At 42.7% G+C, this 21,054-nt stretch overlaps 1 protein-coding gene across 1 annotated transcript in view; it reads left to right on the top strand.

Moving 5' to 3' along the window:
- The window catches only part of cdh13 (cadherin 13, H-cadherin (heart)), a 330,027-nt gene that overhangs the window by 259,553 nt on the left and 49,420 nt on the right, over nt 1–21,054 (top strand). Inside the window, exons 10-11 of the mRNA XM_041939059.1 lie at nt 8,253–8,435; nt 8,528–8,781. Coding sequence (XP_041794993.1) covers nt 8,253–8,435; nt 8,528–8,781 — 437 coding nt within the window. The remainder of the gene's footprint in view (nt 1–8,252; nt 8,436–8,527; nt 8,782–21,054) is intronic.

The raw sequence follows: 21,054 nt of genomic DNA, 5'->3' as shown, positions 1-21,054 counted from the left end.
TCTGGCAAGCTTGCAGTCTAAAAAGTTCTCTTCAGCCCCAGAATCAACCAACACAGATACAGGAACAGAGTGGGCCTGAAAACAGAGAAGCAGTGAGTTGCAGCCGTTGAGGGGAGGTTGTGGAGGTTTGGCTCACGTCCGCGAATTGGGTGGTCGAAAACCTTCTTCATCTCAGAGATGAACTGAGGATAGGAAGCACAAACGTCACCTTGTTTTTCCCACACAGCAGTGCCCCAATCTCTTGCAGATCCTTTCAGTAGCCCAATTAAATAAGCTATTTTTGCTTTTTCGGTGGCATATGATAAAGGCTGAAGCTCAAAAACCAGAGAGACCTGTGTTAAAAAGGCCTGGCAAGAGCCTAAATCTCCTGCGTAACGTTCAGGGACTGGAACAAAGGGTTCACGGAGTAGCTGAACTGAGGCCTGTGGGGCACCGGCAGCTGGTACGCCAGGGCTACTAGCGGTAGCGGGGGGATTAAATGGAGGAGAAGCTGAGGGCATTAAGGTGGACAGATTACCTGTTAATTGTGAGACTTGATTTATCAGTGTGTTAGTAGTCGTGATGAGGTTTTTAATCAAATCATCGTGCTGACCTAGTAAGGCTCCATGACTATCCATAATATTCTGAACCATCTCATTAGTGGACACGCCGTCAGCGCTGGTCCCATTGTCGGCTGAGCTCATCATGGCCAGTCCGTACTGTCACGGATCAGGTTCAGAGGCCCAAACGCGGACAAAGACACAGCAGACAGTTGCGTCCAAATGAAAATATTTATTTACAATCACAAATGTTAACACAGGGAGTGGTGGTCAAAACTACAAAACAAAGCTACCTGTGCTCACTAGCAACTAGGCGAAAAACTAAGGATCCTATAAAGGCTGAACTGAAACAATCAACAAGAGATCAGAGCTTACTGACAGACAGAAATGGGGAATGAGAGGGAGTACACCCAGGGCTGGGTGGCATGGCAGTGTGGCTGTTGCTGACTTGTAATAGAAGGTGGGTGAGGGCAGTTTCCAGGCAGGTCAACCAGAGGCAGATGAGTGTGGCAGGAGGGATCTTCAGGCGGCAGAGAGGGTCGGAACTAGGCAGAGAGAAAGCAGGGTTAACAAACAGTATTTTCGGAATGCGAGTCAAAATTACCAACAGAGCCAGGGTGCACTGACTGGAGGTTGTTTACGGACTGGCGTCGAGTAGTGGTCTGCTGGAATCTTTTATACAGGCTGGAGAATGCTTCAATTGAGGTGACCACTCCCCGCCACAGCTGGAAACAATCTGGTGATTGGGATGAGCTGCACCTGCCCTCCACCAGCATGGCAGTCATGCTCACACTGCCAGGGAAAGAAGGGAGGGAGAGGTACTGCCACTAGATGGTGCCAGAGGTGGAGGGCATGACATTACCAGAGCAGAGGGAGAGGCAGGTGTTTCACCTGCAATCAAAAATGAAACAACATATCTGGTGCCTAGCAACTGTCTAACACTGTAAGGCTGCATTCCTGAGAACCCCTAGCCCCAGTGGCCACACCTGATAAAGCTGGTGCTACAGTCACCTGTCTACCAAGGTGGCAGGGGTGTCAACACGCACTGCCGTCTCACTGCAACAGCATGGCAACAATTCATATTAACAAACCAAAAAATATTCAGGCAGTTATTAAACAAGTATTTGGCTCCAACATATAAAACAAAAAACAATATATTTTTTTCTCATATCTCATATTTATCTGTCATTTATTCATTGACTGCTGCAGTAGTGAATTTCTACGTCATTCAGACAAGGGATTAATTTGTATTTCATACGCCAAAAACCAAGACTGTATTGAAACGCTTCAATGGACACCTTAATAGATACTTACTGTAACAATTGTGCATGCCTCGAGTTAATGAGCTTGTGTGATGCATCATCCAGCCATGTAAAACACAGATGATACACCATGACACAGACCAGGAGTTCAGGTTCCTGTGGTATACCTCCTGTCTGTTGTCACAAACACAATTGGCTACGTTTTGCGGGTGGGAAGCCAGCTGGGGATTGCGTCCTTGTCGTTGCAGCAGTGACCCCTGCTGGGTGGTAGTGGAACACATACATCATAGGTGTTGCTCATGTCCTCCCCTGGTCAACAGTATAGCTACAGAACATTTAAACTGAAGAGAAAGGAAGGAAAGAAAGAAACACACACTTTCCTAGCCACTGTAAAGGGGGGGGGGGGGGGGGTTATGGTCATAATTAGAGGAAGTGTTACTGTCTGGTAGTAAAACGTATGTGAGCTCAGGTAGTTGTGGTAATGTACCATTTTGTTGTTTACAAACTATATGATTTATTCAAGGACTTTCTCCTCACAGCCGCATGGTGAGTTGTTTAGCATTCGACTCGGTGGTTCGTGTTCAGTGCTGAACTGAACCATAGAAACTCTTCCTTTCACTGGGGACCACATGGGTGAAATGCAGCAGGAAGGACAGATTGTTGGTTTATGGTAAGTTGGAACCATTGGAGAGGGACTGTCCAACGCTATCCAGTGTCATGCATAAGCCATGACACTTGAATGGCTGCCGGTGCGCATGGTTATTAATTACACTGTGTGCTTTCTTTCCTTGAGGATTTTTTTCTTTTCTTTTCTGAACTCAGCTGCATTGACAAATGTGAGGGCTGTCATGTTCCGCAAAGGTAGAAAAGCTGCTTTACTGAATGTCAGATTCATCGAAAATCTATCTTTGGAACCTGCCTGAGCAGAAGCTGTTTAAATTTAATAAAAAGACAGGTAAGCTCATTAACTCTCCAGGCACACTTACTGTATGCAGGCTTTAAGCTAGGGGGAAGGGTAAAATGTGAATGGGGGGCTGGAGAGAGAGCTAGCTTGCCAATCCTCTACACAGACACTGTGTAGGGGATTGTGTGGGAAGATGAGTGATCATGTGCACTCGGTTTCATTTCAGCTTCATGCTGGTACAATGAAGATGGTGTCTTTTTACAGATTTGCGGTCTGTCTACACCTCGTTCTGCCGAGAGTTAAGCTGCTTTTGAGAGCTGATAAAGGAAAGACAAGTGGCTGCTTGAAAATGTACATGATCCCCGTTTAAGTCACAGATTTCTTTTCTAAATTTGACTTTTACCTCCATGAAGTCTACCTCAGTATTTCGTTATTACAAAGGGGCCAAGAACTCCTAAACTGGTGTTCAGTGACCCCATCGTGCAAAGTTTTGAGACCTCTAACCATTTTATGAGATGTTATGTTGAAGGTGTCACATCGTTTTGAGATTTCTGGATTTCATGTCCTTTCAGAAGTTTGCTAGGACTTACCCAGTTATAGCAGACAGCTCACACTCCGTTTTCTATGAACCGTCTTAGGAGGATCAGAAAACGAGACAAGATGGACTTAAAGACAGTTAGAAAAAGTGAGAAAGATGCTTAGAAAAAAAAATGTTGGAAAAGTAACCAACACGCCCAGGAAGACAAACTTCAAATGGCTCTGTCGCGGCGCCTCCCTCCTGTGACGTGGCAATGGAGCGAATGCTACTCGGAGGTAAAATAGTCCTGTCTCCTGAGGTTTAATGTGATGAGCCACTGTGATGTGAGTTCCCTTTCAGAGAAAATCTTTGGGGCAGCGGGTACGTGTCACAAAGTACTTTCCATTAGGACAAATGAACAGCTGCTCAGCTGTCCGTCTGGCTGCCTGTCAGAGCTGCCCCGACTACCATCTGTATTCATAACACATTCTGACAGACATCCAGGAATAAAATAAGTTGATTTGAACTCTGTCCATCCGTCTCTGTTTGTGTGTGTATGTGTGTGTACGGTGCTGTGTACTATGTGCATATGGTGGGCGTACTTGTGTTTACTCGACTGTATGTGTTTTCGTTTCTCTGTTTATTTGTCTATATCTGTGAGATGGAGGAAAGGAAGCAAAAGTCAGATTGATAAATTTGATGGCGTACAGCAGCCAGTATCACACTCAAAACAACCACTTTTTTACTTACTCTGAAACCTGACACATGTTATTCCTGTCTCTCTAATATATTCTCTCTCTCTCTTTTCACTCAGTCTTTATCCTTGTATATTAAGGCCATAGCTCTGCACACAATAGTCTGACTCGAAGAAAAAGGTCTCGGTCACTGGTTTGTAACAAGCAAACAATGCCAGCTGGCAAAGAAAGACAAATTAAAAGCCTGTATAAGAAATAGGAGGCAATTTCCATAGTAGTGTTAATGAGGCAGAGAGCATTTAGTGTTGCACTGTAAAACTGACAGATGTGTATGTGTGTCTCCTCTGAGCCTTCACATCTCTGTCTTGGACCCTTTTCCAGAATTTTAGGCTTCCATCTGTTGGAGAGGAGGTACAATGAATGATGTTGAGAGTGTCGAGATTAGGGTTTTGTGGAGCTGTGTTGTGTTTTCAGAAATTAACCAGCTGTTTTGCTCAGATTTGAAGATGTTTAGTACCATAGGTTTGAGTCCTTTTAAATAAAGCTGGAATTGAAAGAAAGCCTCTTTGAGGTTGAGCATTGTCACACAGCATCCACTCAGGGTCCCGGAGTGAGTGAGTCAGTGACTGAGTGACAGCTTTTGACAAATGTCTGGCCAAGGTGGCACGTTGTACTCTTGCTCTGTCTAAACACTAAATTTTTATCTAGTTGCCCTTCATCCTGTAGGGAACATAAATGTGCACACCAAATTTCATGGTGTGCACAATTTTCATAGTTGTAACATTTTACTGAAAACCACAAGGTAAGCTGGGGGCACTACGGGAAAAGTCAGTCATTAGGATTCATCCTCTGGACACCTCCAATATCTGCATCAAATTTTATGGTAATCAATCCAAAAGATGGCAAGTTATTTCCGTCTGGACCAAAGCAATAGACCGACAGACAGACCGATCTACAACCTGACATTGCCATCCCTTGAGCTATTTCATTAGCATGGCCAAAAATATATTGCCATCTCAGACCTTGCAAATGCTGAACTTATAGCCACAGGGTATCATTTGCTGGCAGGTGGAACTTGCTCCAGCACAGGGCATACTGGAGTATCTTGACTGACACCAACTACAGGTTTTTTCTGTAATGACAGGAAATGACTTAGATAAGAGATAATTACTGTGCTTATATTATGTTATCCAATGCTACTACTATATGTCAATTGGTACAACAGCTCAAATTCCCTACCATTTGTCAGTTATTATACTGTTAAACTGTACTCGTTTTTGCATGCAAGATTTTGGTGTTTTTCCTGCTGTTCCAGACAAACTGTGGTTTCCATTCAGCTTAGTATGGTATGAAAATTAGCTAATCCTTTTGACACATGCTACAGCTGTGTCATCCATTACTGTGAATGTCAAATCTGCATCAGCTGTCTATTTATGTTAAATCAGTGTTGTGTAATAGTTAGATTTAGTGCAGATTTTGCACTGTATCAGGTTAAAAACAATAACGTAACAAGCGATTTAAGGGTCAGCACACCGGTCTTGAGTAACATATTTTTACAGCAGGTTGTGTCATACTAGCACACATATGACATGTCACATGCTATAATAACAAGCAAGCTGACAAGAGCCAACATCACAATCGTGGGTATAACAAGCTCAAAAATGACAGCGTTTTGTATGATATAACTGTCAACTTGACATCATCCATTTATTTACCTTTTCCTCTTGCATTGTTTTGACTCAAATGACTATCACCCAATTATCCTTTGGCAGCAAGACATTACCCTAAAGATTTATGGGACAGATTATTGAAAAAGTCTGGTGTAAAAAGAAATGGGAAACAGAAAATCAATGCACTGGTCTTTACTCCTTGGAATCTTAAATGTCTGAAAAGTAGGGCTCTGTGATTTATGGCCACTGCCATCTATCTATCTATCTATCTATCTATCTATCTATCTATCTATCTATCTATCTATCTATCTGTATATGAGTTGTTGCATTTTCATTATGTAAGCTTCTAGTCAACAGAGTGAGTGAGTGTGTGTGTGTGTGTGTGTGTGTGTGTGTGTGTGTGTGTGTGTGTGACTGCACTGCCCTGGCCATGAGGTCATCTTTTCCTGGGAGTTGAGTAGGAGCCACTACTGTAATTGGCTCTCTGTCTGAGGCTTGAAAAGAAAACAGCCACACACACACAACACACACTTACACACACACACACACACACACAGATTAAAGCAAACCTAAAGACAGACCTTTATTTTCGTCTTTCGCCATCTCTCCACTCTCTCTCTTAATGTGTTTAAGTCATCTCAGGCCAGAAGCTCTGCCTCGTAGTTAGTCATTTCCTTCTAGTCTTTCAGGTGACTGGTCGCTTTGTGCTCCAGGTGGAATTGGGGGCTTATCAGGAGAAGGGCAGGAGCCCAGTGGCCACATCACACAGAATACAGCATTTTCTCCAACCACATGGCTGCCCCACATGATTAAACCCAATCTGAGCAGCTGTTGTCCGTGTGTCTGCACTGTGCTTGTGTGTGTGTGTGTGTGTGTGTGTGTGTGTGTGTGTGTGTGTTTGTGTGTGTATATGTCTGTGTAGACATGTATTACTCATATTGTGTGCACATAAATCTGTTCACACAGTCACATTATGGGGACTCCTCTTCCATATCGTGACAAAACACAAGTCCCCATAATGTTAATCATTACATTTTAGGGTGAAGACTTGGTTTAAGGTTAGAGTAGGTTATAGTTAGAGTTAAAGCATGCAGGAAATGAATGTAAGTCCATGTAATGTCCCCAGAAGATATGGAAACACGACTGTGTGTGTGTGTGTGTGTAAGGGGAGGAGAGAGCGAGAGGGCTTAGAAACGTTGCAGTTAAGCCTTATCAACAGTTTGAAGTTCGGAGGAGAGGTGAGCACAGGAATGTCAGTGACGTGCATTTGTTTCTGATCACAGTGCTTGTATCTGTGCGTATGTGCAGTGAAGGCATGTCGGTAGTGTTTATGAAACTGCTTTCACTCCTTCAGAGTTCCTCTAAGAGGTAGAAATGAGGCAATTGCTGTTTGCATTTCAGTTCCATTCCTTGTTCTAAAAATGAGCGCAGGCATCCTCATTTTCACACGATGCTCGTGTGCCAGGTTGCTGCAGGCCTGCGGGACAAAAGGACAATGCAATGTGGTTAACCTGCATGTGTGTTTCTGTCGTGTGTGTCCTAAATGACTGTGAACTGTTCAGAGTGTTTTTTTTTTTTTAAACAAGCTTTGGATGAATAAGAAAGGGAGGAAAGAAAGGAAAGAGAAGAAATCAATGTTTGTCTCTCTTCAGATAAATGCATGGAGCCGGGCAATGTAAGGCGGTAAGAGGGTAATCTGTGAAACAACAATACCGTGGGCTGACAGGAGACACAGTAATCTAGGCTGGACCAGCACTATCCTTAAACAGAGTGTTCTGTGTCTGAAAGATTACACTATAAGCTCTGACACCATAATGGTCCTGACACACACACACACAGACACACACACACACACAACCTGAATTGCTTCTGCAAGGGTACCCCTGTTCACGGTCTTCGGTGGGAGCCTCGCTGGCAGAATGCATCGATAGGAATCTGATTGAGCCCCGCTGCCAGCAGTGGGCAGAGAGGTGGGGAGTCATTGACACGGAAACATAAATGAGATGCACTGTGTAGAATCAACGATGGAGGAACACTGTGTGTTCTGTTTGTCCTTCTGTGAATTCAGGTTTAGACAAATGCTTTTGGGGGGATTTGACTGCCTCGACAGCCTATCAACTATTACATTTTTTAACATTCTTCTTTCTTTCTTTCCTTTTTCTGTCTTTATTTCTTTTCAGTAATTTCTTCCCCTTTTTTCAGCTATAGCGTCTGGATACAGAAACGCTTTATCACTTTATGACTGTCAGCAGAAACTCAAGGACAGGACAAACATAAGGACAAGAACATTGTCAAAAATATGAAGCTTTACTGTGTGTGTGTGTGTGTGTGTGTGTGTGAAGTATGTCTGTGTTGTTTTTCACTCAAGTTTGAAACATTATCATCTCAGGCAGGCACCTTTGCCTTAATTCTAATGTCTCATCCACTTGTCTCTTTCTATTGACTTAGTGTGAAATCATACTGCCTAAAATTCACTTCACGTTCATTCTGAACACACCGATTGAGTTTCCTAAATCATCTCCTAATACAAAGTCCTTATCCATGCCATCCTCTCTGTCGCCTCTCTGTCTCAGTCCAGTCCAATTTATTTTGTTACAGTCTCTAGATTCAGGTATCCTCAGTTTTTCTTGCTCACTAATGGTGATTTGTCTGTCTGTCTCCTCAGTTTGAGGCGTATGTGAATGAGGGCTCAACGGGTGTGGTGGTCAACCTGACAGTAGACGACAGAGACGACCCAGCCACGGGAGCAGGGAGAGCTACCTACTCAATAATAAACGGAGATCCCACACAAAGCTTTGAGATCCAAACCAACCCAGATAATAATGAGGGAATGCTCTCTGTTGTCAAGGTAACGCATATGCCCTGGCCCCTTCATTCATACACTGCAGTAGGTAACATAATCACCCTTCCCTTACCCTGCCAATCATTTTTCCCATTCAGCCTCTGGACTACGAGGCCACAGCGTTCCACACACTACTCATCAAGGTAGAGAACGAGGATCCTCTGATTTCTGATGTTGGCTACGGCCCCAGCTCCACGGCCACTGTTCATGTCACGGTCCTGGACATCAACGAGGGCCCTGTCTTCTTCCCTGACCCCCTGACGGTCAACAGGATGGAAAACATACCTGTTGGCAGCTTCGTGGCCTCACTCAATGCTACCGATCCAGATATTCTGCAGACACAGAGCGTCAGGTAAGGAGCTCTGGGTAACATCTTGGAAAATTGAATGAGTGAGAATAATTGATGTTGAGCTGCAGGACTGTGAATGAGAGAGCTCGTTTGTTGGTCATCTGTTGCAGCTCGTGGCTCAGTGTTGTCAGTAATGATCTTTCTGAGCTTCAGTCTGTTGAGTAACATAATCAAGCATTGTTTGCTAATGGGATTCTTGAAACAGCACTTAAATTTTTCTTATATATAAGGGCACCTTCTCACCTCTCTCATATTCCTGCATCTTCATCACTCCATCTTGTTATCCCTCTAATTTGATTCACTTCTCCACCATCCCCTGCCTTCAATGTTCTCTTAGCCTGCTTTTCTGGTGTGTGTTGTGTAAACAGAAGAAAGATATTGCCCGGACCATCTACAATTTACTGGCACAGGTCAAGCCATTCACCCCAGTCAACTGAAAAGTCACAGAATGGGGCAGCTCATTAATTTTAACTGCTTCAGAAAAAGCCCTCCCTCAAAATATGACCATCATCATAACAGAGAGGCTATTAGTTTCAGGATGTACTACAATAAAAATTATTTCTCTTGCTGCCAGAGGAAGCCCCACAGCATGCTGCACTCCCTTTTATAAGATGGAAAACTCATCATTGCATTTATTGGCTTTCAGGCCTAATTTATACTCAATTTAGATTGCGCTTTTTCTGCTCCCTCTGAGTTATATATCATGTAAAAACATTGTTAAGTAAACACATGGGGATAATAATGACTCAGGGAAATAAAACTCACCAGATCATGACTTAACTGCTTAAAATTATTGATGCTGCTTTATGCGCTGTGAAGCGTAGTCACTGTGTCAGTATCAAATGCTACATAATGTGGAGTTGCTCCACTGAATGAGTTCTTAGTTCCACTCCTGTGAACGAGTCAGGACGTTTGCTCATAAAGCTTTCATCAGTGGTCTGCGATCAGAGGTAAGGTCACAGAACAAATGTACAGCACATTTGTCAGAAAATGTACTAAAATGGTTTGTAGGGTTTACTGCCATGCTGGCAGCTCATGTACAGGGGTTGATCTAAATGCTAAGGCAGACTCAAAGGGTTTTCCTTCATTTATTTTCTCAGCAAAACTCAGACACAGCACAGACCAGTGTTCACTCTTTTTCTCAAAACATATATATTTTTTTTTAAGCGAGGGGGTCAGCTACACAAGACGCACGCAATTTGCAAACAATGCCATGCGGCTATCAAGTACGTTGGCAGCACGACGCAACAAGCGTTCCCTCTGAACGAGTGTTCAGTTCCGCTGGTGACATAGTAATAACAATAATAATAATAATAATACATTTTATTTGGAAGCGCCTTTCAGAACACTCAGTGACACTTTACAGAGCGGGTAAAACACAAATAACACAAGATAAATACAAGCAGAATAAAAAAAAAAATAGTGACTGCTCAGCGCAGTTTGCTATTTCCAGAACATGTAGACCAGTTAATATTTCTTAAGAAAAACCTGAAACTAAGCCATATGAGGTAAATCAGTGAGGTGTTTGCAGTAAATGGCATTGTTTGATTGCCAGTAGTTGATGTTTTTTGCTTACATCGTGAGCAGTTAAGAAAGACTTGTTAGGAAATGTTATTTATTTACATGTTCAATTTCTTATAGAAATTGTGTCAATAGGTTTTCCTCCTAATACACAGGAGCACTATGGACATTGCACTTTGGAAAGAAATACCTCTATTTGAGCCCCTTGGTGAGAGTATTGTTTACAGCAGCTGTTGCTGGCTGCCAGTTATAGTTTTATTTTTTTTACACTTGATTCTGTAAAACATTGTTATTTGATTTTCATTCTTTATAAGAAATCAGTCAACTTACTGAAGCAAGCACATCATTCTGGCAGACAGTAGTATGTGTTGCTGGTCATGTTATTTGCACTATTCACATTGTTAATACTGTGCTTTCTGAAACTGTTTAACTGTGAAGTTTTATACATTTTGTATAATTATAAAGACAGAGAACATAATTGGGAGTTAGGAGTGCCATTTATAAATACAATTGAATGCTCTGTCTAATGAAATATGTCTTTTTTAAAATATGATTTATTGGTTACTCCATAAAAAAACAAATATTAAATACATCCCTCAAATCGATACAGAGGGTAAAGCAGAATTGTGCTATTGAGGTAAAAAACCTGATGTTACTATTACTCTCTCATACTGCAACTAACTATTGAATGATCACATCATATCGAAACATCCTTTTATAGTTAAGTCATATCGTTATCAAATCATTTTTGAATCGCATCGTATCGTGAGCAGGAGTGAATCGTATCGCATTGTATCGATGGGAGCTTCAGTGTATCGTAACTGTATTGTATCGGTGTCAGCGCATCAAGGTGCATACCGAATCGGCCTCAGTGGTGGAGATATACAACCCTAACACACACACATTCTTTTAACATTACTGGACATAAGATCTATTAAAACTGACAAGAAAACATTTAACCTATAGTAGACTATAACAACAAATCTCCTCGAAACATTGAGAAACGGTAAACAAAAGAAAAAAACAGCAGCAAAGTTAAAGGGTGTGTGAGGCTGTGTGGCTAAACAGAAGCAATGAAAATTATAACATTTAACAAAGCCAAGTACATACCTGCAGAAGACAATACAATCCATATTTGGCTTATGGTTCACTGCTCATAAAAATGGGAACACTTAAACAACACAATGTAACTCCAAGTCAATCACACTTCTGTGAAATCAAACTGTCCACTTAGGAAGCAACACTGATAATCCATTTCACATGCTGTTGTGCAAATGGAATAGACAACAGGTAGAAATTATAGCCAATTAGCAAGACACCCCCAATAAAGGAGTGGTTCTGCAGGTGGTGACCACAGACCACTTCTCAGTTCCTATGCTTTCTGGCTGATGTTTTGGTCACTTTTGAATTCTGGCGGTGCTTTCACTCTAGTGGTAGCATGAGACGGAGTCTACAACCCACACAAGTGGCTCAGGTAGTGCAGCTCATCCAGGTGGGCACATCAATGCGAGTTATGGCAAGAAGGTTTGCTGTGTCTGTCAGCGTAGTTTCCAGAGCATGGAGGCGCTACCAGGAGACAGGCCAGTACATCAGGAGATGTGGAGGAGGCCGTAGGAGGGCAACAACCCAGCACTACCTCCGCCTTTGTGCAAGGAGGAACAGGAGGAGCACTGCCAGAGCCCTGCAAAATGACCTCCAGCAGGCCACAAGTGTGCATGTGTCTGCTCAAACGGTCAGAAACAGACTCCATGAGGGTGGTCTGAGGGCCCGATGTACACAGGTGGGGGTTGTGCTTACGGCCCAACACCGTGCATTTGCCAGAGAACACCAAGATTGGCAAATTCTCCACTGGCGCCCTGTGCTCTTCACACATGAAAGCAGGTTCACACTGAGCACATGTGACAGACGTGACAGAGTCTGGAGACTCCGTGGAGAACGTTCTGCTGCCTGCAACATCCTCCAGCATGACCGGTTTGGCAGTGGGCCAGTAATGGTGTGGGGCGGCATTTCTCCGGGGGGCCACACAGCCCTCCATGTGCTCACTAGAGGTAGCCTGACTGCCATGAGGTACCGAGATGAGATCCTCAGACCCCTTGTGAGACCATATACTGGTGCGGGTGGCCCTGGGTTCCTCCTAATGCAAGACAATGCTAGACCTCATGTGGCTGGAGTGTGTCAGCAGTTCCTGCAAGACGAAGGCACTGATGCTATGGACTGGCCCGCCCGTTCCCCAGACCTGAATCCAATTGAGCACATCTGGCACATCGTGTCTCGCTCCATCCGCCAACCACACGTTGCACCACATACTGTCCAGGAGTTGGTGGATGCTTTAGTCAAGGTCTGGGAGGAGATCCCTCAGGAGACCATCCGCCACCTCATCAGGAGCATGCCCCGGTGTTGTAGGGAGGCCACACACACTACTGAGCCTCATTTTGACTTGTTTTAAGGACATTACATCAAAGTTGGATCAGCCTGTAGAGTGTTTTTACACTTTAGTTTTGAGTGTGACTCTAAATCCAGACCTCCATGGATTAATAAATTTGATTTCCATTGATAATTTTTGTGTGATTTTGTTGTCAGCACATTCAACTATGTAAAGAACAAAGTATTTAATAAGAATATTTCATTCATTCAGATTTAGGATGTGTTACTTTAGTGTTCCCTTTTTTTTTTTTTTGAGCAGTGTATATTATTCTTCACCTCTGCTCCTAAACATGCCAAATAACAGAAGTTATACTGGGACTTGGATGCTAATTTCACCTGGAAAAGCTTTTGAGATGGCACTGCACAAGCAGCATCTTGTTACAGGAGCTTAGACTGCTTTTCTTTGTTTTAGTGTTTTATTGTGTTTATCACATGTTTTTTTTTGTCACTGGTCTCGGTCGATCGTGAGTTCCCACAGATGTACAACTGTTGAGACAAGTGCTTTGCTTTTTACTCTTTTGTGGACTTTTAAAAACAACATCGGGAGATCTATTCAGGCCACAGCTCCATTATTTACACTCAGGACCAGCTGTTAGTGCTGAGCAACACCAGCGTACACCCAGCAGAAGACTGGAGATCAGGAGACAGAGAAGTAGATGCAGAGATGGAGCAAAGTGCCGGGACAAGTGAAGACAGTGTAAACCATCTATACCATCTTTTATTATGGGGAACGTAAGATCTCTCCCCAATAAGTCGTAAGAGCAGACAGCAGCAGGAGTACAGGGAGTGTAGCATCATGTGCTTCACGGAGACGCCGGACACGAATGTCGCTTTGGACAATTTTCATCTGCTCAGAGCGGACAGACGAGCGACAGAGTGCGATAAGAGGAAGGGTGGAGGCATAGCGATGTTTGTGAACAACAGATGGTGTAAGCCAGGACGCATCAGTGTTAAGGAGCAGTACTGCTTGAGAGACATTGAGCTGCTAGCTGCTAGCATTCTGCTGTATTACCTCCCGAGGGAGTCCCTCATCGTGATAACGTATGTGAGGACACAGGACTGAGAGTCCTACATGGTTGTCTACAGCACAGGGGCCCTGGAAGGAACAATCCTGGCTCCCTTCCTTTTCATTGTCTACACTGCAGACCCCAGGCAGAAATCAGCTAACTGACAACTCTGCAATCATCGGCCTCATCACAGATCAGGATGTCAGAGAGTATAGAGAACTGACCCAGGGATTTGGGTCATGGACTGGTGCTAGCAGAACCACCTCAAGATCAATCCAGGCAAAGCCGTAGAGCTGGAGGAGAACTTTTTCAGTTGCAAACACTCTCCCCCTATACCAGTGAACATCCAGGGAACAGACACTGAGATGGTGGAATCTAATGTGAGGCTACCTGGGTTAAGTAAGTACCTGGGTGTTCACCGGAATAATAAACTGAACGGGACTGACAATACAAATGCACTTTATAAGAAAGGGCCAGACCAGACTGTATCTGCTGAGGAGATCTTTTGGAATGCAGGGGGCTCTCCGGAGGACTCTGGGTGGCACCAACCATCTTCTAAGAAGTGGTCTGCTGGGGCAGCAAGAAGCATCTTACAAGAAGTGACCAAACAGACTGATTAAGAAGGCCAGCCCTGTCCTGGGATCCCCCTTCAGCTCAGTGGAGGTGGTGGGAGAAAGGAGACGGATGGCTAAGCTATCCTCCCTGATGAAGAACATGTCCTGCCTCCTGCAGGGCACTCCGTCACTAGCCAGCTCCTTCAGTACTGCAGGTCCTGCCTTCCTGCTGCTGTCAGCAGACCACACACACCCAAACTGACACTTCACTTGTGCAATATCAATATTTACCATGTGTAATAATGTGAATTTAACTACATCAACATCAACAGGATTATATTAACGTTAAAGCAGCATAAAACAATTGGGTAACGCAATAGTTTCAACACAATATGCACCAAAGATTAAAACGTGAATGGCACAATTTCCAAAGAAAACAATAAAAAAGCAGGGCAGCATTTTTCCACCATCAGCCACACAAAACAGCACTGTGAGGGTCAGCAGCCCCGGAAACCCAGGAGGTACAGAAGTGGCAATAAAACAATAAAGCAATAACAAAGAGGATGAATAAAAATAACTAATTGAGATAAAATTCACAAATAGTCAGCAGAGTCATTGAATCACAAATAAAATTTCACAAATACAAATTGGAAACAAGAATTAATATAAATGTTTCTAATTTGTACTGATGAAAAGTACAGCTACAGCTAATGGGAATGTCATTAGTTTTGCAGGGGTCCAGATGGCCTGTGAGGGCGCTACATAAAAAGTTCAGGCGATGCTTTGCTGATTTTCAACCTTATCTATATTATGTGCGAATTAGGGATGTAGTATGACAAATAACAGCAGGCATTTTAATGTTCTCTGTGTCTCTAGGGTGCTGCTTCCAAATATCTTGTTCTTCCACAAACCAAGGACATCATTGGTTCTTGAAAGAATTACAAGCTATTTTAGCTTGGTTTTCTAATCTCTGCCTGCGGGTATCCAGGGGGCGTGCTCTAGTTACCGTTCTTACAGCTCATCTTCTGCTACTGGATATCCACATAAAATGTGGGGAATTTCTCCTTTATATATATATAACTATAAATTTATGTATGACTATTGCATTTGTGCATCAGTGCAGTGTTGACTGGTTGCAGTGCAGGCTGGGGCGGGGCAAGTAATGATAATGGTCTGGTCTGGTCTGAAAGTTCAAGTCAAGTCAATCAAATAGGAGCAGCCTGGAAGTGGTTTTGGAACGCAACAAGCACAGTTCATTCTTGTTGTTATAGGTTTTCTTTATTTGGGCCAAACCAAGCTTGAAGTAGAAAACAGCTTTACAGTATAATCTTTTACGTCATTCAGCATTCAGTCTGTACTGCCTCTTATCTGCTTGTCCTTCAGCTGCTTGTTCTTCGGTAGCCCGTTTACTGCTGCTCCCGAGTAGCACTCCAACAGAAAATCTTCCCACTGATGCAAGACTCAAGTTTCAGTGGTATGTTGTCACTGAAGGGCAGCATAACAGAGTGGATTTCTACACGACTTACTCGGATGAGAGGAGGTTAAATAGTTTGTCTCCTGTTCATGTTTTTCAGACACACACACACATACAAGTTTTTATATTTGGATTTTTAAACTATATTGATCACATAAAGGTCTGCTTCAAAGATTTTGGTGATGTGTCTTCTCTCTATGTCCATGGAGGGCTGTGTCTGACATATTCTTTGCCTCTTTGACCAGGTCATATATCTGCATCCTTCTAACTCCAATCCTCCTTGAAGCCTCCTTCCTGGTCTGCTTCTCTCATCTTCAGCATATGTTTCTGCATTCATCTCATGGTGCCTGTGTTTGTTCCCGTTTCATCCTCTGACATTTTGCCTGTAACAGTGACTTTGAAGTGTCATAACTGTGACCTGGAGACAGATTGGGGACATTGTGAAAGATAGACAGTTGGAGAGGTGGAAATGAGGAGTGAGCATGCACAGAATGAAATAGCAAAAAAGGATCTGTTTACCTTCTTCTTCTTCTTGCTCTTTCTCTGCACAACTCTGCAGGTGTGTGTGTGTCAGTGTGTCTTCCCCCTGGGATGCGTAGGTCAAATGCTCTTGATATGGAACATAATTATTGTGAGTCACTGGTTAGACGCCGAAACATGTGACTGAATGTGTATATTTGTGAGGTCTACTTTAATTGACTATTAACTTATGGACCAGTATGTTGACATACTGAGGACTAATGCACATAAACAGGCTTACCCATACTTACTTTAAATTTTACATAACAGGTCTGTGCACGTTTTGACAAGAAACAGCATGTGGAGAAACAAGGGGACACAAAGTAGCCAGCTGGTAAATTTGTTTAAGCAACTCAATTTATGAAATTTGCATTACATTGAGCAGCTAAGCCCTGTTTGCACAGGACTATTGTTACTTGGGGTCCTCAGTGATTTCAATAATTGCAGCAGTCATCCGTGTTCTTAAACCTGTGCTAATCTGCCGTGTGTGACATTTCTGAGGGGATCCTCCAGTGGGAGATGAGTAATAAAAGATTTTCTATGCTGCTTCAACTAAATTTATTACTGCATTTTAGCCAATGACACAGTGCAAAAGGTGATTCATCCCATATTCTACAGAAAGTCATGTGAGACAAGTTAACAGCTGAGCTGATCAATCTGCTAAAGGGAATCATGGGTATTCCTGCACAAAAACTGAGATACCCATACAGGTGCACGACAATACAAGGTGTCTGTTAAGATGGGCTGTTTAAGGAATGGTTGATAAATCACAGTGATACAGAAGTTAGAGCGTCTTTGTCTTTATCTGCAATGTGATGTGTTTCCAAGTGAAACACAATGTATGGAAGGGGCACAGTTATAAGAGAGACTGGATCGTTTGAAGAGCATGGCTTGAAGAATATGGCAGCACAAGCATGATATGGAGCTGTAGAGCAATGGTCCCCAACCCCCGGGTGGCAGACTGGTGCCGGTGCGTGGATCAATTGGTACCGGGCCACAAAAGAAAATCTTTTATTTTGAAAAATGACTGGATTCTCTCGGCTACATCTCGGTCACTTGAGCGCTCAAATTTAACCCACAAGCTAGCAAAATGAGTAAAAAACAGACGTCTTTGGAACGTTTCTTTGCTAAGTGAAAAAAGCCCAGTGAAGAGACAGAAGAGTCGACGACTTCCAAGAAAAAGAAAGCTTTTACCAGACAACAGTGTTATCAAGAAGCTGCTAATAAAGTTGCATACGAGTGCACAGTGTATTTACATTTATTATTATATTAATATAAACAATCTACGTACACCCCCTCCCCTCCCGGGCTGCGGTAAGTAAGTTAATAAACCAGTTGAATAAACAAAGTTGTTTTGACATGTGAATAAAGGTTTAAATCCAAACATGCATCTTCTCCTATGATTTCTCTGCAGCTGCTACAGCCCAAGTCAAGTGCAGTTTTATATGATGACCTCAGGCTTGTTGCCCCCAATCATATGTTATTGTAAAAAGTTATGTACACACAAGTTCAAGATGAGTTATCCAAAATATTCTGATATAAAACAACCCCCTTAAACCCCAAACAAAACCACAAACGCCTTATTTAGTATGTAAAACAACTGAGTTAACTAGAAAACATTTTTTTGTATGCTAAGGTTGTCGCATTAATGATTGAAATCATGAATATTTTAACACTCGTAATGGAGCCCAGCCACCATTAATAATATTAACTACACCTGTGCTTTCCAGCTGTGACAGGTCAAACTGTCTGTCATGAAAAAGGCCTGTTGTCAACAGTCAACATTATGGTAGCAGGCATGTAACAGGCAATAAAGAGCACGGATGTTAATGCAAATGTGAAGAATGCTAAGATCGAAATGACAGGCGACGTGACAGGAAGTTTAGTTTGTGAATACTCAAACATTATTTGGCTGATGCAAGACAGATGTGCAGGCAGGTGCACTGTGGCTTCACTGTTTTGCACAGGGCGACTGCAATGAGATCAAGTCTCAATTTACTACAATTTACAACCTCTGTGAACATGAACAGAAAAGTTAATTGGGGGTCTAATCACTCAAATTAGGACAGTTATTGATTCTACTTGATGTCGGAGACTGCAGGAGTATGCCACAGAAGCTACTGAGTATAGGAACAGGCTTTGCTGTGAAGCTTCTCATTAGCCTGGTTTCTAGCCCAGAGCCAGGCAGAACCCAGCAGGGTTAATCGGCGCTGTCTCATTATCCAAGTTATTAGACAGCTTTCCGTAACTTTTTTTTTTTTTAATGCTGTTGAGAAACAGGTTATTTGCCTGCGAGGGTGTAACATTTCAGCAAATGAATAAATCTGTTGCACTTTGACTGCAAACACTCTGAAGTGGCCCGTCTTCTCTCATTTCATAATGCTGAAAATGTAAAGCAAAAGATTTCCTCGAGGAGATGGAATTAAATCCTAATGATAAAAGAAATGGTTCACACAACATCTACTGTTCACATGATTCACATGATGCAACTATTAATAGATTTTTTTCTGTAATTAAATTCTGAATATATTTAACAGTGCTCAGGGCAAAATTACTTCTTATTAATTTACCTTATTTTGAATGGTGGTTGGAAAGCATGATTTAAAAACAAGAACCATATGCAACACTTCCACTCTAAGTGACCCAGATCGTCCATACTGTCATTCTGCCGCCAAACAGGAGGATTTGTTTCTATTCGGTTTCTGCTGAAGAAGTTTTTCTGCACTTTTGACCGGTTTAGCTGAGCAGCATGGCTCATGCAGAAGAATCAGACAGAGAGAATGATAGTGTGGATGGGAAACAGAGAGAGTTGGACTCACTTTTAACAAAAGTTTATCTCTGTAAACCTCTGACTTCAGAAGTGTTTTTCTTGATGTGTGGGCGATTGACATTAAGCAAATATATTTCACTTCAGGGTACATTTGTACCCTGAAATTTGGAATAAAGTTTACCCAGAAAGTTTACTCTGACGTTTTCTCAAATCCTATCTTGAACTTGACTCTTCACGCTGCTCTGGTGCCAATCTGGTAGGCTGTGAAGAGGGAGCAAATAATCTAAAGTGTCATTAAGAAAGTTTGCCTACTTTAATGAGGTCTCATTTCCAGTGACAGGACTCTCATCAGTTGTTCAATAATTATTTACACCGAAGTAATTGATGCTTGATGGGGAAAGGAGAGTGTTTTTTTGACAGAAAGTGAAGGAACTTGTGTGCCTGGTGACTCTAACATCTGTGCAAAGTTGATGCTAACATTGGAGAGACAAGTAAATGTTGTGCATGCTTAGTTTATTTTTTTCTATCATGTGATCCAAGTAAATGTTTGCAGCAGTTTCCTGTAAAACCAGACAACAGTCACAACAGCAGACATTTGCAAAGATTCTCCACCACATGGGGAAGCTGCAGATAAAACAGAACGCTTTGAACAACAGTTGGACAGAAAAAAAAACTGTCAATCGCAATAAAAATGAAAACATTTCCAATGTGTTTCTGAAAGTAAATTATTTCACATTGTATAATATGTCCCATTTTAGCCATCGCTCAAAGGTCCTCAGACTTCTCGACTACAACTTCTCCTCCGAAACACATTTAAGTTATTTTCTTCTCCTTGCTTTTGAAAAGAGAGCGAATCTCAAACCGCTGGGTCATCCATTATTCAGCAGCTACCTGTCTACCTCCACTTCTCACTCTGGTCATATTCAAGTTAAAAGGGACAGGACTAAAAAGGAGAGGGATGGGGAGCTGGAATGTCAGCCGTGAAAACTGGCGGATAGCTTTGAGGAGCAGAGGTAAGGGAAAAGATGAGGAAAGAGAGAGTGAGACGGACTGACACATGGACAGACGGACAGACTGGAGGGATGACAGAGTGCATGTGAAGGAGAGGGGTGTTGAATGCTACAAAGGCTGACCTGTGAGGGGTCAGACAGCGTGATCGCCTTCAGATCTGCCTGGAAGTGTGCCTGTCTGCTCAAGATAGCCAGAAGAAGAAAGACAGGGATAGGGAGGATGCAAGAGACGAGAGAGAGATCACAGCAAGACATGCCAGGACGGCACACTGGGGAGGACATAATACAGGGACGGAGCCAGCGAGAAGTTAATACAAGTAGATCGCAATTAATTAGGATTTGATTGGCTGAGACTGCAGTGCAAATGTGTCCAGCCCAGATATGCTGGTCCAGTTAAATATTTGGGTTGCAATAAAACTGTTTCTCAACTTTCGCTGACTGATTCCACGAGTTGACCCACAGTTCAAAGTGGTCATGCACACACACAGCAGCAGAGCAAACAACATTTGTTTGCCCTGAAGTTTGCCACAAAGAAGGGACATAAGTACAACTAAATAGATGTTGCCTGCAACTACTCTGTCTCCCTCCCTCTCTCTCTTTCTCTCAGTAAATTAACCCTGCAAAAGAGCCCAAAACAGCTGACCCAGAAGCTGGGTCATTCATACAACTTAACAAATCCTGTGTGTAGGCAAAAGTATTAAAGGTCAACAGAAATAAGTATGCAGCACTTCTGCTCTATCTATTCCATACTGGACATCTTAACAGCTCCTCAGACATGAAGTACAACTGTGCAACTCTCCGAAAAGCTACACACAACCAATATTTGATGATGATGAGTTGTCCCCAACCTTTTTATCACCGTGGACCGGTCAATGTTTGACAGTTTCACCAAGGCCCAGGAGGGGGGGGGTGTACTTAGATTATATTGTAAATATAATGATAAACATAAATGTGTACTCGTATGCAAATTTATTAGCAGCTTCCTCGTAACATTACA

The sequence above is a fragment of the Chelmon rostratus genome, chromosome 6, assembly GCF_017976325.1.
Source record: "Chelmon rostratus isolate fCheRos1 chromosome 6, fCheRos1.pri, whole genome shotgun sequence".
In the NCBI taxonomy this organism is placed as follows: domain Eukaryota; kingdom Metazoa; phylum Chordata; class Actinopteri; order Chaetodontiformes; family Chaetodontidae; genus Chelmon; species Chelmon rostratus.
Note: the sequence above shows the minus strand (reverse complement) of the source record. Positions and strands in the feature narration are given on the sequence as shown.